The sequence below is a fragment of the Macaca mulatta genome, chromosome 15 (assembly GCF_049350105.2).
Source record: "Macaca mulatta isolate MMU2019108-1 chromosome 15, T2T-MMU8v2.0, whole genome shotgun sequence".
Lineage (NCBI taxonomy): Eukaryota > Metazoa > Chordata > Mammalia > Primates > Cercopithecidae > Macaca > Macaca mulatta.
In genome coordinates this window covers 18,483,390-18,499,253 of record NC_133420.1, presented here as the reverse complement: position 1 = coordinate 18,499,253, position 15,864 = coordinate 18,483,390, and the positions used below count along the sequence as shown (strand labels likewise).

Below are 15,864 nucleotides of genomic sequence, written 5' to 3'. Positions count from 1 at the left end.
GGATGGACACCTGGGAGCTGCTGCAGTTGTTGGGGTCCCGGCAGGGGTGTGGTGTGGCCCTCACCACTCTGCTCACCTGCTCCTTCCTCACAGTGCCTGGAGAAGTTCCCTGTGATCCAGCACTTCAAGTTCGGGAGCCTGCTGCCCATCCATCCTGTCACGTCGGGCTAGGAGGGGCTGAGCTGAAGAGCCACCCAGGCCACAGTTCCTGTGCCTGCCTTCCCCACCCCAGCAGTGGCCCCTCCCCATCCCCTCCCTCTGTTCGTCCCGTTTGATGAGAGGCTGTTTACTGGGGTGAGGTGGTGAGACGGGCTTGAGGGGGCTCGGAGCATAAGGCTTCAGGGCCCAAGTTGGGAGAAGTGACCAAAGTGTAGCCGGTTTCCTGAGCTCCCCTGTGCTGGACTGACCAGAAGAGAGGGTCTGGGGCCCGGACACTCGGCCACCCTCTCCTCTTCCTGGCCTCTTCTCCCTTTGCTCCTGTCCAGTCTGGTTTTGAGAGCAGGGGCTGTTCTGCAGCACTGCAGGGAGGGGAGGGGAGATACCCTGCTGCTTCCATTGCTTTTCCTTTCCCGGAGTCAATGCCTTTCTAAGGGTTGGAGCTGCTCCTTGCAGGGGCAGGTCAGTTTCCCAGGCCGTGCTGGGGTGGCCATCTATGCTAGGGCTGGAAGCTGAGGCTGGCTGCCAGCCATGGGCTGGGGTGAGGGTGGGTGGGGTGGGGTGGTGGAGAGGCCTTAGCTGTCCTGGCTGGTGCCCCTCCCAGGCTCCTTTTCACCCTGCCCCCTGGGCCTGAGGCCCCCTGTGTCCACGCCTCCTCCTGGCTCTTCTGTTCTCTAGCCCTTGACTTTGCTGGGTTTCCTGGCTGTAGCCACATCTCTCCCGCTCCCCAAGGGTAGCAAAGCCAATGGAAGCTGCCCTTTGGGTAGGCGCTGGGCTCCTGGGAGGGCCCAGCTGATGGGCTGAGGCACGTCTTTCCAGAACCTTCCCTGGCAGGGAGGGGGGTGGCAGAAACTCAGGAAGGGGCTTGGGGCCCATTGTATCTGGAGAGCCTGGATTCCTTTTGGCAGTCTTAGGCCCGGCCGCTTCTGCTACCTTTGCACTGCTGCGAGTTTCACCCTGGGACCGTGGGCCCTGCTTCCCTATTCCCCTGGGTGGTGGGTGGGCCCAGAAGGTGGCGGTCCCACGCCTTGTCCTCCCACCTCCCTGAACTGTCCATTGCCTTTATCGGGTGAGGTAAGTGACTGCCTCCCAAGCCCCGGCTTTGGCTCTGAGGATGGGCCCAGAGGGGGCTGGGCAGGCCCATTGAGGGCCACCAATTGAGGTTTCTCCTAGGGCTGTTCCTGGGCCTGCCTCTTACAGGCTCATCCCCCAGGCCTGCCCTTCTCCACTGTCCCCTCCTGTGTCTGGGTCCACACACCCTTCGGGAAGGGGGAGCACTGAGAAGCACAACACAGGGGCTTGGCCTAGAATCCGGTGATGATCTGGGCAGAGGCTGGGTCAGGAGTCCCAAAGGTCAGTGACAGTTTCTCAGAAGAGGCCCAGCGTCCACCTCTCTCCCAGGGCCAGACACCCCTTCCTGGCTCCCCCATCCCCCTTTGGGCTCCCAACCCCTTGCACCCTCATTGCTGTTCGGATTAAAGCCTCTGTTTTGCACCTGTTACCTGTGTGAGGTACGTCTTTTCATGTCACATGTTTAGCCCATCTCTGCATGACTGACCTCCATCAGGTCCCCTTTCCTCAGGCCACAGTGTCTGATACTTGAGCTGTTTCAGTTTGGGTTGAACCTTTCCTGGGTTTAAATCCCAGCTGTCTGCAGCCCCAGCTGCAAGGTTGTAAGTTACTGAAGCCTCTGAGCCCCAGCTTCCTCATTCACAAAATGAGGACAGTAACAGGGTGACTGCCAGGAGTGGACAGCAGATGTGAAGTTCTCAGGTTAGGGCCTGGCACATAGCATATCCTGGGTGTTTGCTGCAGCTGTGCTTGGTGAAGGGGCCCCTCTGGACTCCCGGCTTAGCACCAAGCTGGCCAGGGAGCCTTTGGATGGGCTTTGACAGTGGAACATGCACCTGTGGTTTATGAGGGGGTGGTCCTCTATTCTCCCTTCTCTGCCCCTCCTGTCCCTGCTGGGCTGGAGTTGGGGGTCTTAGGCTGCTGTGCCCCAGACTTCCTTAAGACACTCTTGCTCAGAGAACAAGGGTCCTTTACCTTTCTCTTGCTCATAGAGGCCTTGCACGGACTGGAAAGCTTCAGCCCCTCAACACCTTGCGCCGCCTTGGAGCCTGGTGACCAGCAGCCCTGTCTGGAGTCAGGCACACCCGAGTTCAAACCAAGCAGCTGCTCCTTACTCACCAGGAGTAGGAGGGTCCTGATGGTTGACTTCATCTCTCTGAGCCTTGGCTTCCTGATCTGAAAAATGGGCTTAATGACGTTCCTATCGTTGGTCTTGAGGATTCCTTCATTTCACAAATAGTAGCTGCATGTTCCTCAAGACTGCAGTGCATCCAAATATGACTGTTAGGTAGTGGGTGGATTACGGAGAAAATAACCTTAGAAAATTACAGAAGGCATTGATGGGGGCGGGGCAGGGGGTTACTTGCCTAGAAGGTCCTGTGAGCTGATACCCCGAGGACAAGAAAGAGCCGCTACAGAGAGCTCAGGCCCGGGCCCAGAGGGCTAGGGTTGGGTGGAGGGGCCAGACTTTTAGGCTGGGGCCTTGGCGGGCTCTGCTGAGTTTGGACAATGTTCTATGGGAAGGTGCTGGAGGGTTTTGTTGGGGAGAAGGGGAGACAGGACCATTTGGGAGGCTGTAGCTGTGATTGGGCACAGGGATGGTGGTGGCCTGGGTGAGGGTTCAGAGTAGGGTGGTGGGAAGTGGTCCAATTTATGCAGCATTTGGTATCGCTAACAGGAAGGGAGTTACGACAGGGAGCTGAGCAGCCAAGAACCCCAATTATTATGTGGCTGGGTGCCATTTCCTGGGGTGGGGGGCCCTGAGGGATAGGAATTGCTGTGGGGGCACGGAACTGCCTGTTAGCTTCTAAGAGGAGGTGCTGAGGAGGAGGGCGCTGGGGTGGGCTTCTGAAGAGGATGGAGGTGGCGGGCATGGTGACGAGGCACAGTGCCAAATGGGTGGAACATGCAGATAAGAGAGAGGAGAGGGCCGGCTTCTGCACAGAGGAGGAGGGTGGGGTGTGGGCAGGGGACCCTAAGCTTCAAATACAAGGAGCATTGGCCCTGGGTGGGCTTCCGTGGGGTAGTGGAGGGGTGAGCAGGGATGAGAACATGGGCGGCACCCTGTGAGGTCTGCTTGGCGTGGCACAGGCCCCCAGCATAGGAGGAAGATGTGGAGGGATGGTCTGTGGTCTGCTGCCTGAGGTGGACACTGGTGAGACATCACTTGCTTCTCTTCTGAGTTTCACTGTGGCGGGAGTGGGGACGGGAGAGTGGGCAGGGTGGCGGCCAAGGGACTGCCTTGAAGGTGGGCTCTGGTCAGGCCAGCAAGGGGCTGACTCCTGCTGTGTGCTGGGAAGGTCCAGGAGAGTGGGAGGCTGAAGGAAGCGAGGTTCTGAGAAGGTATACTGGGGGCCTTCTGGGGTAGGCGGCTGCAGCGGGATGCTCGTTTCTCCCTGTGGGAGCAAGGCAGACCCTGCACCGATTCGGTGGTGGGTTGGGCTGGGTTTATTTTTACAGGGAAATGTAAGGCACAAGGGGCAGTGAGAGTACACTGAGGGCGTGGGTGTGGGCTTCTGGGCAGGGCGGGAGCCCACTCAGGCCCTGGGAGATGGGCCGTGGGGGCACACGCACCTGCAGCCCATGCTGAGCTCGGTGAAGGTTGGCCTGCTGCTGGCACTCCAGCAGCTCAGCGTGTCCAAAGGAAGCCCTCTGAGTGTGGGGGGGCCGCAGAGCTGGAGGGCGGGTGTCATTTCCCAGCATCCTGGGCCACAGGAGCTCCAGAGGACAAGCTGAACTCAGCCGCCTGTGCTCCTTTTTGATTCGCCAGGGCAGAGGCCGCTTTGTTGCTCATGGGAGGTGAGAGGAAGAAGCCTTCCTGGGAGAAAAATCCCGGGCAGAGGTTGGGGTTGGAAGGAGAACAAAGCTCAGGGTTTGGTGTGCCCGAGATTTGGGCCTAAGTCAGGTGATACATTTTTCTTGAATCCCACAAGCATTAATCATGTGTTATATATGTATGAGGTGTTGGAGGAATATGGAGATGAGAAAAAGGTAAGAATCTGCCTTCAAGAAACTTCCAGCTTACTGGGGAAACAGAGAGATGGAGAACTAGTTGCAAAGGAGGGTGGAAGGTGTTGCGGCTGGGTGGACTTCAGGTAAGCTCTGAAATACTCTGTGGAGGAGGTGGCGTGTGGGCATCCTCTCACCTGGGTGATGGGCACAGACCAAGGACATGCTAGCAGGGCCATTGTGCACAGAGATGTGAAGAGGTGGCTGGCAGGGGACACAGCTGCAACAGCAGGTGGGGGCTGACCTGCAGAGGGCTTTAGCGCCAGCTCGGGGTCCAAGACCCCTGCCATGGATGCCCGTAGCACTCCACACACAGCCTTGACACTTGCCTAGCTGCATTTAATTCTCTACAAAATGCATTGCTTAAGGTTCGTCTTCCCTGCTAGAAGGTGAGCTGCAGGAGGGCAGGGACTGTCTGTCTTGCCCACTGCTGTATCCCAGTGCCCAGCAGAGACTGGCACACAGCAGGCACCCGGAAGCAGGAATCAGTGGTTCGGTGGGGAGTTGGTGGGGAGCTGGGGAAGTATTTAACTGGCGCCTCTGTGGTGTGTGTGAGACAAGGATTGGGATTTAGGAAACTCGTGGGCAGCTGGCTGGATGCTGGTGATGGGACTGGAGCCTTGGCACAGATAAGAGATGTTGAAGGCTCTGAGCAGCACAGAGAGAGGCCCTGGGCTGGGAAGCAGAGGGTGGAGGTAGGAGCTGGTGTTGAGGAAGAGTGAGGAGTTCTCGGTGACCCTAGGCACGTGCCTGAGAAGAGGACTCCGGGGAAGGTAGCTCAGCCAAGGGTGCAGAGTTTGAGGAGCTCTGGTAGACATGTTGCATGGGCTGACTGGGAGGCTGGCAGGGCTGCCAGGCCCCAGGTGGAGTGGGGAATCTGGGGCCAAAGGGATTCCCAGAATCCTCTGCTGCGCCCTGCTTGTTCTCCAGCCTCAGGCCCTTGCCCACACCCTTGCTGTCAAGGTCCAGCCACCCTGGCTGCCTCTCTTCCTCACACTCCTGGAGCCGCTGATCAGTTTGGCCATGTTCGAAGAACCCTTTACCCCACTGGGGAGACCCTGGTCTTTCTTTGGGGCTCAGCTGAGGCTTTGCTCCCTATGAGAGGCCTCCCCTGGCCCCCTAGACTGGGGCTGGTGTCCTGGGCCTGCTTGCCTGGGTGTCCCTGCCCCACCCAGCACTCAGCCGTACCCCTGCTGTAGGGACACCAGGGTCTTTGTTGGGGAGGGGCAGCCACCTGGTTGGAATTTGGGGTGGTAGGGGGCTGTCTGCTCTGCAGACGTAGCTTCTCTTTCCTTGGGGTTCCTTGGTGGGGGCTGATGGAGAATCATGTGAGGCAGGCTAAGGCCCGCCACCTTGCACTCAGCACCTAGCTTTGCTGCTCCTGTGAGGCCAGAGACCTCATCTGTCCTATTTCCTGCTAGCCCTAGGAGGGTCCTACAGGCACTCGGTACATATCTGTGAAATGGCTGTGATAGTGGCGGGGGTCCTCGTGCAAGAGCATGATAGAGACACAGGAGGGGGCAGGTCGGCCCTGGAGAATCCGTGGTGAGAGGAAGCTGGGGCACGTGAGCAGAGTGGGCAGGGAGACTGGCCGCTGTTGCCCTGGTGCCAGGCAGCCAGCACTGGAGGTGGGTATGGGGCCTGTAAGAGGGCAGTTCTGAGTGCTGTGAAGCCAAGCGGAGGAGCAGTGGGCTGGAGAGAAAGGAGGGTGAGGTTGGCACAGTGGGGAGGAAGAAGGAGGCAGGTGGGCATGGGGGGGCCTGGGGTACCTGAGTGCCACTGCAGGCCGAGGGCGGAGTAAGGGAGCAGGGGAGAGGACCAGAGAGGCCCAGGTCAGGGTTGAGCCCGGAGGCTGGCTGGCTTTCATTCACTCAGCGGACACTGCTGGAGCCCTCTTGCTCTAGTCTGGGGACAAGTGTTGGGGCGCTGCGGTGAACAAGACTGGCAGCACCGTCCCTCCTGGAGCATTTTCCCTCCTGGACTTAGTCTAGCAGAACCTGGGAAGCACCCTATGTGTTCAGCAGTTGGGGATTGTTAGGGGGCTGGAGGGAGCAGTCATACTATGGGCCGTCAGATGATGCGATTATCCATTTATTCGTGCGGATAATCTGTTATTAGCGGGGAAGGCAGCTGCAAAGACTGTAGGTGAAGGACAATGCTTTTTTGTAAAAAAGCAGAAATCTGCATTCTTGATCTGTCTGTCTGTCTGTCTGTCCATCTACATGAACACAGGCCCAGGTAGTCATGGGCTTATCTCTGGGTGGTGGGGATATGAGGGTTTTGGAAAATTCTTAATGCTTTTCCTGCTTCCAAGATAGTTATGAAAATGCCAACATGGTTGGGTGTGGTAGCTCACGCCTGTGATCCCAGCCCTTTGGGAGGCCGAGGCGGGTAGATCACGAGGTCAGGAGATTGAGACCATCCTGGCCAACATGGTGAAACCCTATCTCTACTAAAATACAAAAAATTAGCCGGGTATGGTGGTGCACGCCTGTAGTCCCAGCTACTTGGAAGGCTGAGGCAGGAGAATCAGTTGAATCTGGGAGGTGGAGGTTGCAGTGAGCTGAGCTTACACTATGTACTCCAGCCTGGGCGACAAAGCAAGACTCCGTCTCAAAAAAAGAAAATGCACAACATTACTGAACCACAAAAGAAAAAGTAGTGGCAGGTCAGTTTTCACCTTGCTTTATGTTTTTCATATTTGGTTTTTAAATCTTTCTACCATATCCACATAGTACTTTTGTAATAAGAAAAAAAAAAGGAAACTGAATAAAAAGATTTCGCCCCTAACAAGCACTGGAGGATGGTGCGTCTTCAGCAGAGAGGAGGGGGATTGTCCTTCCAGTCAGGAGGGAGAGGAAGGAGAGGGGCCTTGCTCAGATCTGTTGGAATAAAGAAGGGGAGGTGAGTTCTTGGTAGGTGCTTTGGCCCAGAGACCCCCTGAGAGGGAGTGAGCAGTTACGGCTCGTGGATTCAGGGAGTGAGAGCTGTTGGGGAAATAGTGTTTGAGAGTTCATGTGAGCTGGACCCAGGGAGAGGAGGCAGCTTGGATCCCGATTCCTCAGGGGGCCTTTGGACTGGGGAGAGTTGAGGTGGCCAGCAGTTCCCTGGCGGGCATCTGCAGCCTCCCTGGTGACCTCTGGGACCCAGCCTCTGTTCTCAGGACCCCAGCACACATGGGTTGGATCCAGAATTCAGTCCCAAAGTTGAGATGCTCTTTCTCCTGCCTGGGCGCTGGATGGGGGGTTTGGTGGTTATAAACCAAGGGACGAATGGTTCAGTTTCTCTCAGTGCTGGTGCTGCTGCTGGGAGTATTTTCCTGAATCACAGTGAAGAGGCAGAGCCCCTGATGGGTCCAGCTTCATCCCCCATCCTCCCCTGAGCAGGTGACATCAAGGGACACCTGGGACAACACCCAGGAGTAGACGGACCTGTGAGGATGCTCAGAGCTGTGGCGATGAGAGAGGGACTCCACAGTGGCTGCACGTGGCTGGAGCTCTGGGAGGCTCCCCCTCCTGGCACAGCGGCTGGCTGTGTCCCCAGTTCTGGCCCCAAGGCTGGGCCTTTGCTGGCATGTAGCAAGATCTCCCAGTCTGAGCCTGGACAGATTCCTTGACCCTCATTATTTGCCAGAGACAAAGTTGGGGCTTTTCAAAAGGAACGCTGCAAAGGCAGGCCAAGTGCAGCGCCTCATCATGGTAACTGGACCCAGCCCCAGGCAAGACGGTAAGGCAGGTGGGCTGCGGATGGACCAGCCTGCTCCTGCTTCCCACCTCTGCTTGGGGAGATTGGGCTTGGCCCTCTCTGGGCTGGCAGACTGCACACACCCTCTAGAGCCAGCTCCTACCCTCTGCAAGGGGTGGGGAGTGTGGTGACCGAGGTGCACGTGGGCTCTGGTGTGGCTCTTGCATTTCTCGCTGTGTGACCTTGAGCCATAACTGAACCCCATCTGAGCCTCAGTTTCCTTATGTATAAACAAGGTAAGTAAACATGGCCTTACGGGGTGGACGTACCAGCCACTGAATGGACACAGCCCAGGGCTTTGCCAGCACCGTCTCATTGAATCTCCGCAGGTCACCCTGCGAGGTGGGTATGTGGCAACCAAGCTACAGGGGAGGAATTCCTTGGTGGTAAGTGGGTTTCAGACCTGGGCCATCAGGCTCCAGCGTGGACATTTCTTTCTTTCTTTTTTTTCTTTCCTTGAGACAAGAGTCTTGCTCTGTCATCCAGGCTAGAGTGTAGTGGCACCATCTCTGCTCACTGCAACCCCCGCCTCCCGGGTTCCATCAATTCTCCTGCCTTAGCCTCCCAAGTAGCCAGGATTACTGGTGTGCACCACCACGCACGGTTAATTTTGTATTTTTAGTAGAGATGGGGTTTCACCATGTTGACCAGGCTGGTCTGGAATTCCTGACCTCAGGTGATCCACCCACCTTGGCCTCCCAAAGTGCTGGGATTACAGGCATGAGCCACTGTGCCTGGCTCAGTGTGGACATTTCTACCTACTGAGCCCAATAATGGCTGTGAATCTGTCCCATGAATGTTTACTGAGCACTTGCTCTGCCAGGCTCCAAGGAGACCCCGAGGACCATGGAGGAGGCAGATGTGGTTCTGTCCCTCACGGAGGTTTAAGGAGGACACAGTGGGGGCATGTGGGGAGCTGTGGGAATGTCGTGGACAGGGTGGAGAGGCTTCCTTGAAGGCAGGATGAAGGCTCCAGCAGCAAGGCTGGGAGGTGGGCTGGGTGTCTGGAGCTGGGCAGTCGTTCCCTTGCTGGCTACGGACCCCAGGCCTGGCTTCTGCCCGGACTGTGCTCGCCTGGCCAGTCCTTCAGGAGTGGCTCCTGCTGTACTCCGTGCAAGTTCCTGGTCCCCATGTCTCAGTGGCCACTCCTGCTCCAGGCCCCAGCAGCTGCCTGTCCCCTGACCTCTGGGGGTTCCCATAGAGAGCTTGGAGCTGGGGGCTCCTGCACACAGCCTGTGTAGTCTGGCCCTGAGCTTAGTGCTTGGAAGCTTTTCTTGCCTCATCCTCACAATGGGCGATGACGTCCTCATTTCACAGAAGGGTCTAGGGCCTCTTTCCCGCCAAAGCTCGTGCTCCTGCAGCCTCTCCATGGGACCTGACCTGAGGCCTCGGGTGGCATGGGCTGCCATGTGCTGCCTGTCCCCACTGTGGTGGCCTGAGAGCCCTCCTCCACTCCACTCTACCCCCTCCCCCTCCCCCTCCTCTTTCTCCTGCTCCTGTGCCTGTCTCTCCAGGACTGGCCCCAGACCCTGGTCCTGTGTGAGAGGTGCCTCTTCCAAGGGCCCAGTTTTCTTTTTGGAGGCAGGGCCAATTTGCACAAAGGTGACAAAGAGGCAGGACAGCAAGGACAGCAATGACCCTCTGGCTGGTAGCATGTCTCTTGTGCAGATTGTGCTTTATGTGTCACCTCGTGGAGTCCCCACAGTGAGCCGAGAAGTCGGCATCACATTCCCAGTCAAGGGCTTTTGGTGGTGAGGCTCAGATTTTAGTGGTGTCACAGGGCCTCCAGCTTGTCCTAGTGGGTTCGGGGTGGTGCCCAGGTTTGTCTGACACCAGGTCCTACAAGGGCCAGGATGGTGGGGCACCCAGAGCCGGGCAAGGGAAAGATTGGCTATGGCCATGTGGCTCCTCGTTCTCCCCAAGGCATTCTGTCTCCGCGGACAGCCATCAGGCCCCAAATCCAGGTGTCCTTCTTTTTATTTTTTGAGACAGGATCTTGCTCTGTCACCCAGGCTGGAGTGCAGTGGCTTGATTTCAGCTCACTGAAGCAACCTCTGCCTCCCAGGTTCAAGTGATTCTCCTGGCTCAGCCTCCCGAGTAGCTGGGATTATAGGCACGTACCACCATGCCTGGCTAAGTTTGTATTTTTAGTAGAGACGGGGTTTCACCATGTTGGCCAGGCTGGTGTCCAACTCCTGGCCTCAAGTGATCCACCCGCTTCAGCCTCCCAAAGTGCTGGGATTATAGGAGTGAGTCACCGTGCTTGGCCCAGGTGTTATCTTTTTTATTTTTATTTTTTGAGAAAGGTCTTGCTCTGTCGTCCAGGCTGGTGCAGTGGCACGATCATAGCTCACTGCTGCCTTGGCCTCGTTTACCCTCTGTTGCTTGAGAGTTTACTCTCCTGGGTCCACACCTGGGACTACAGATGTGCACCATTATGCCCAGCTAAATTTAAAAAACTTTTTTCTGTAGAGTCAGGGTCTCCCAACGTGGCCCAAGCGGGTCTCAAACTCCTGAGCACAAGTGATCCTCGTGCCTCGGTCTCCCAAAGTGCTGGGATTATTACAGGTATGAGCTGCCACACCTGGTCCAGGTGTTATTCTGAATTCCTTTCTTTTCCTCCACCTCCCAAATCTAGCCCATGAGCAGGTCCTGTCTGGTCTCCCTCCAAATTGTAACCCAAATCTGCACTGCAGTCAGGGAGCACGGTTGGCTCTCCCAGGAGCGCTGGCCAGCAGCATCTCTGCTCTCCTGACTCCACTCTGCCACTGTCCCTGGGCTCTACCCTGAGGTACTTGAAGGTGACTCCCATCAGATCCCTGCTTGAAGGGTGTCTCCTGACTGTGCACAGAGGACCCCACAAGGTGATGAGCCACTGTGCCCCCCCAACTCGCCCACTCCCGTACTTCAGTCATGCTGTCCTCTCTCTGGTCCTCCAGAACGTCTTTTTTTTTTTTTTTGAGATGGAGTCTCGCTCTGTCGCCCAGGCTGCAGTGCAGTGGTGCGATCTCCGCTTACTGCAAGCTCTGCCTCCCGGGTTCATGCCATTCTCCTGCCTCAGCCTCCGGAGTAGCTGGGATTACAGGTTCCCGCCACCACGCCCAGCCAGTGTTTTGTATTTTTTTAAGTAGAGATGGGATTTCATTGTGTTAGCCAGGATGGTCTCGATCTACTGACCTCGTGATCCTCCTTCCTTGGCGTCTCAAAGTGCTGGGATTACAGGTGTGAGCCACCGCGCCCATCCTGGTCCTCCAGAATGTCAAACTTGTTGCTGCCCCTGGGCCTTAGCACCTGCTGTTTCCTTGGCTTGCACTGCCTGAGCCCCAGGCTGAGCAGAGGCACCCTCTGGTTGTTCAGGGCCCAGTTCAGATGCCACCTCCCGAGAGAGGCGCCCCAGCTTTCTGTGAGTTGCTCCTGACTGAGCCTCCATCCGCCCTCTGTTCTAGTTGCCTTCCTGAGCCCATTTTTATCTCAAGTTTTATTATCTATGAGCTTGTTTACTTAGTGATCAGCTCCCTCTCAGTGGGTGGTAAGCCCAGTGAGGGAGGGCACAGGCTTACTGTGGCCACCACTGGCTCCTGGCACCCGGAGCAGGGGCTGGCCCAGAGTAGGTGGATACCCAGTTACTACTTGCTGAACAATGAATGAATGAATGGATGAATAAAAAAGTAAGTCCTCTGTCCCTGGCATTATCCTAGAAGAAGCTGAACAACAGGTGCTGGCCAGGGCCTTGGCTCCGATGTTGCTCTCCCCTCACTCCAATGCAGGAGCTCTGGGGGTCCCATGGAGGGTCCTGCGGGCAGGGCAGCTTCCCAGTGTCCCAAACTCTGAGGGTTTGTGCTTCTGTAGCTCACTGCCAAGCTTGGGCAGCACCCTTGGTGGAGACAGGCAGACTCATGGACTTGGCCTCAGGCAGGTGAAGTCTGTGGGACATTCCCAAGGTTGGAGAGGCAGAGCAGCAAGGGAGAGGCTACGTGGGAGCCACGCTGCTTTTGATAAACTAATGATGCCGGCCGGGTGGGGTGACTCATGCTTGTAATGCCAGCACTTTGGAAGGCTGAGGTGGGCAGATCACCTGAGGTTAATAGTTCGAGACCAGCCTGGCCAACATGGTGAAATCCTGTCTCTACGAAAAATACAAAAAAATTAGCTGAGTGTGGTGGTGGGCGCCTGTAATCCCAGCTACTCGGGAGGTTGAGGTGGGAGAATCACTTGAACCCAGGAGGCGGAGGTTGCAGTGAGCCGAGATCATGCCACTGCACTTCTGCCTGGGCAACAGAGGGAGATTCTGTCTCAAACAAACAAAACAACAACAAAAAACTAGTGATACCACCTGCCTTGCCAGGATAAAGGTCCCAGTGCTTGTCTTGGCACCCAAGGAGCAGTCGAGCCCCCTTTGCTGGCCTCCTTGCCTTCCTCTGGAACCTCCTCTGCTTCAGTGACAGAGCCAGGGCTCATTCACAGCTATGTTCTCAGTGCCCGCCTGACCCACATAAGTGGTTTTGTTGTTGTTGTTGTTGTTGTTGTTGTTAGATGGAGTCTGGCTCTGTCACCCAGGCTGGAGTGCAGTGGTGCAATCTTGGCTCACTGCAGCCTCCACCTTCTGAGTTCAAGCGATCCTCCCACCCTAGCCTCCCAAGTAGCTGGGATTACAGGCACGCACCACCATGCCCAGCTAATTTTTATTTTAGTAGAGACAAGATTTCACCATACTGGCCAGGCTGGTCTTGAACTCCTGACCTCAGGTGATCTGCCCACCTTGGCCTCTCAAAGTGCTAGGATTACAAGCACAGTGAGCCACTGTGGCCGGCCAGAAGTGGGTTCCTTCCATGCGCCATTCTCCAGGTGCTGGGGACAGAGGGATGAGCTAGTGAATTTCCTGCCCTTGTAAAATTTGCTTCTAGTGAGGACCATAGACAAATAAATATACAGCAAAATACTGGGCAGCGATAAAGTCTATGAAAAAAATAAGGGTAATTGTGATAGAGCAATATTATTTTGAAGGGGGTAGTGAAGGTGGCATTTGAACAGGGACCTCAGTTCGTGACAGAGATTACCCTGAAAGGAGCTGAGAGAACATTCCCGGCAGAGGGAACAGCAAGTACCAAGGCCCTGAGGTAGGAACAGCTTTGACACTTGGGGAACAGCAAGGAGGAGGCTGAAGGGCATTGAGTGATGGGAAGGGGTGGCGATGAGTGGAGAGGCAGCAGGCTGTCTCAGCAGGGCCTTGCAGGCCATAGTAAGGACTCTGTGTTTGCCTTGCTTGCCCTTCCTGCTTTCTCTCCCTTTCTCCCTCCCTTCCTTCCTTTCTTCTCCCTTCCCCTCCCCTCCTCTTCCCTCCCCTCCCCTTCTCTTCTTTCCTTTCCTTCTTTTGTTTCCTTCCTTCCCTCTCTACCTTCGTGCCTGCTCTCCCTCCCTCCTTATCTCTGTCTCTCTCTCTCTCTTTTTTTTTTTTTTTTGGGACAGGGTCTCTCTCTGTCTCCCAGGCTGGAGTGCAGTAGTGCAATCATGGCTTACTGCAACCTTGACCTCCCAGGTCTAAGTGATCCTCCCACCTCAGCCTCCTAAGCAGCTGGGACTACAGGCATGCACCACCACACCCAGCTAGGCTTTTATTTTTTGTAGAGACAGGGTATCCCTATGTTGCCCAGGCTGGTCTCAAACTCCTGGGATCAAGTGATCCTCTCGCCTTCGCCTCCCAAAGTGCTGGGATGACAGGCATGAGCTGCTGCGCCTGGCCTGTGTTTTGTTCTGAGTGGAGTAAGGGCAGTGGTGTGCTCACACTGGCTTGCGAGAGCTGACTGTGCACATTCCTCTCCCTCTCCATGTTCAGCGATAGCACGTTGGTAACTAGGAATGGGCCAAAATGGGAGTGTTTACACCACAGGAATTGGCAGATTCTACAAGTGAGCTCCACCCACCAGCTGGTTTTACACATTTACACTACTGGGAAGGTTTGAGATGGGGAGAGCCATGATTTGACTTCAACATGTTCGTGTGTACAGGAGAGGAGGAGAATGGCAGGTAGGAGGGCAAGTGCAAACACAGGAAGACCAGGGAGATCTGCAGGGAGGTTGGCGCGCTAGTCCAGGCAAAACGTGGTGTGGCTGGGCTGGGAGAGCAGGAGCAGTGGTACTCAGGTAGATTGTGAAGCTCTTCTTCCTCTTCTTTTTTGAGATGGAGTCTGTCTCTGTCACCAGACTGGAGTGCAATGGTGTGATCTCGGCTCACTGCAACCTCTGCCTCCTGGGTTCAAGTGATTCTCCTGCCTCAGCCTCCCGAGGAGCTGAGATTACAGACATGTGCCACCATGCCCGGCTAATTTTTGTATTTGTTAGTAGTGATGGGGGTTTCACCATGTTGGCCAGGCTGGTCATGAACTCCTGACCTCAGGTGATCCTCCTGTCTTGGCCTCCCGAAGTGCTGGAATTACAAGCGTGATCCGCAGTGTCTGGCCTGATTGTGAATCTCTTCTGAAGGAGAATTTGCTGATGGACTGGATTTGGCTTTGTGAACAAAAAAGGAGTCAAGATGCCCTGGTTTTTGGCCTGAACAACTTGCTGGATGGTGGTGCCACTCACTGGGACGGGGCAATGGCGGGGAGAAGCAGGGGTCGTAGGTGTCTCTCCAGGGTTTGAAAGGCCCAGACAGATGAGTTCTTAGATGTCAGTATCCCAAGAGGAGAGGCCAAACACGGTAGGACCGTTGACTTACATTCAGCGCGGAGGTCCTGGCTGGAGAGAGTTGTCAGTGGACTGAAGGGACCAGGAGAAGGTGGCAGAAAGGGGGAAGGGGCCAAGGCCTGAGCCCTGGGACTCGCTGGCATTTAGAGCAAAGGAGACTGGGAGCTATGAGGCAAAAGAGAGGAACTACATTGCTCTTTCTCCCCCAGCTGGTATGTACATTTTTTGTTTTTTTACACCAAGCACGAAGGGTGTGTGTAGGAGACGCACAGTGGCGGCCTGTGGCTGTGCAGCACCCTTTCCTCTGGCAACAAAACCTTCTTCCCAATGGAGAAGCCACGAGAAGGGGTTGAGGTGGGGCTGGTCAGCCCCCTACTCAGGGGTGCACACATGCCCAGACCTGGCCAATCACAGGGGCCCTGCCTTCCCGTGCACTGTGATTGGCTCTGGGATGAGCTTGTGACCTGGCTGTGCCAATGAGGATCATCCCCAATGCCCTCTGTTAGAGCAGGCGGGAAGATGCCCTATGCCAGGGCTGCTAAGCTAGGAAGATGCCATCCTGGGGATGCCAGTGGCAAAGCCAGGTACAGGATCTGTGGGGTGTGATACAACATGAAAATGCAGGGTCCCTTGCTCAAAAAGCAGGAAAAAGTGCCACGAAGTGTCCATAGAACGCTTCCTTCCACCATCTCTCAACTTGTCATGGCGTTTTAAATTTTCTATTCAATGTCATTCTAAGTACAGAAAGGTGTACTTAGAAAGGTGTAATTATTGTAAATAATTAGCATGAATTTTACCATTCATCTTTATATTGCATAATACCAGTTTTATTTATATTTATATTTATTTATTTGTTTGTTTATTTTTTTTATTATTTTATTTTATTTTTTTTTTTTTGAGACGGAGTCTCACGCTGTTGCCCATGCTGGAGTGCAGTGGCGCGATCTCGGCTCACTGCAAGCTCCGCCTCCCGGGTTCCCGCCATTCTCCTGCCTCAGCCTCCTGAGTAGCTGGGACTATAGGCGCCCGCCACCGCGCCCGGCTAATTTTTTGTATTTTTAGTAGAGACGGGGTTTCACTGTGGTCTCGATCTCCTGACCTTGTGATCCGCCCGCCTCGGCCTACCAAAGTGCTGGGATTACAGGCTTGAGCCACCGCGCCCGGCCTGTTTGTTTATTTTAAGATGGATCCTATCCCGGTC

At 55.6% G+C, this 15,864-nt stretch overlaps 1 protein-coding gene across 6 annotated transcripts in view; it reads left to right on the top strand.

The window, feature by feature from the left end:
* Positions 1–1,655, top strand: part of PTPA (protein phosphatase 2 phosphatase activator) — a 37,420-nt gene extending 35,765 nt beyond the window's left edge. For all 6 annotated transcript variants that reach the window (XM_077967845.1, XM_015116651.3, XM_077967847.1 and 3 more), the window contains one exon: positions 94–1,655. In XM_077967845.1, coding sequence (XP_077823971.1) covers positions 94–171 — 78 coding nt within the window. In that variant the 3' untranslated portion in view covers positions 172–1,655. The remainder of the gene's footprint in view (positions 1–93) is intronic.
* Positions 1,656–15,864: the final 14,209 nt, after the last annotated feature.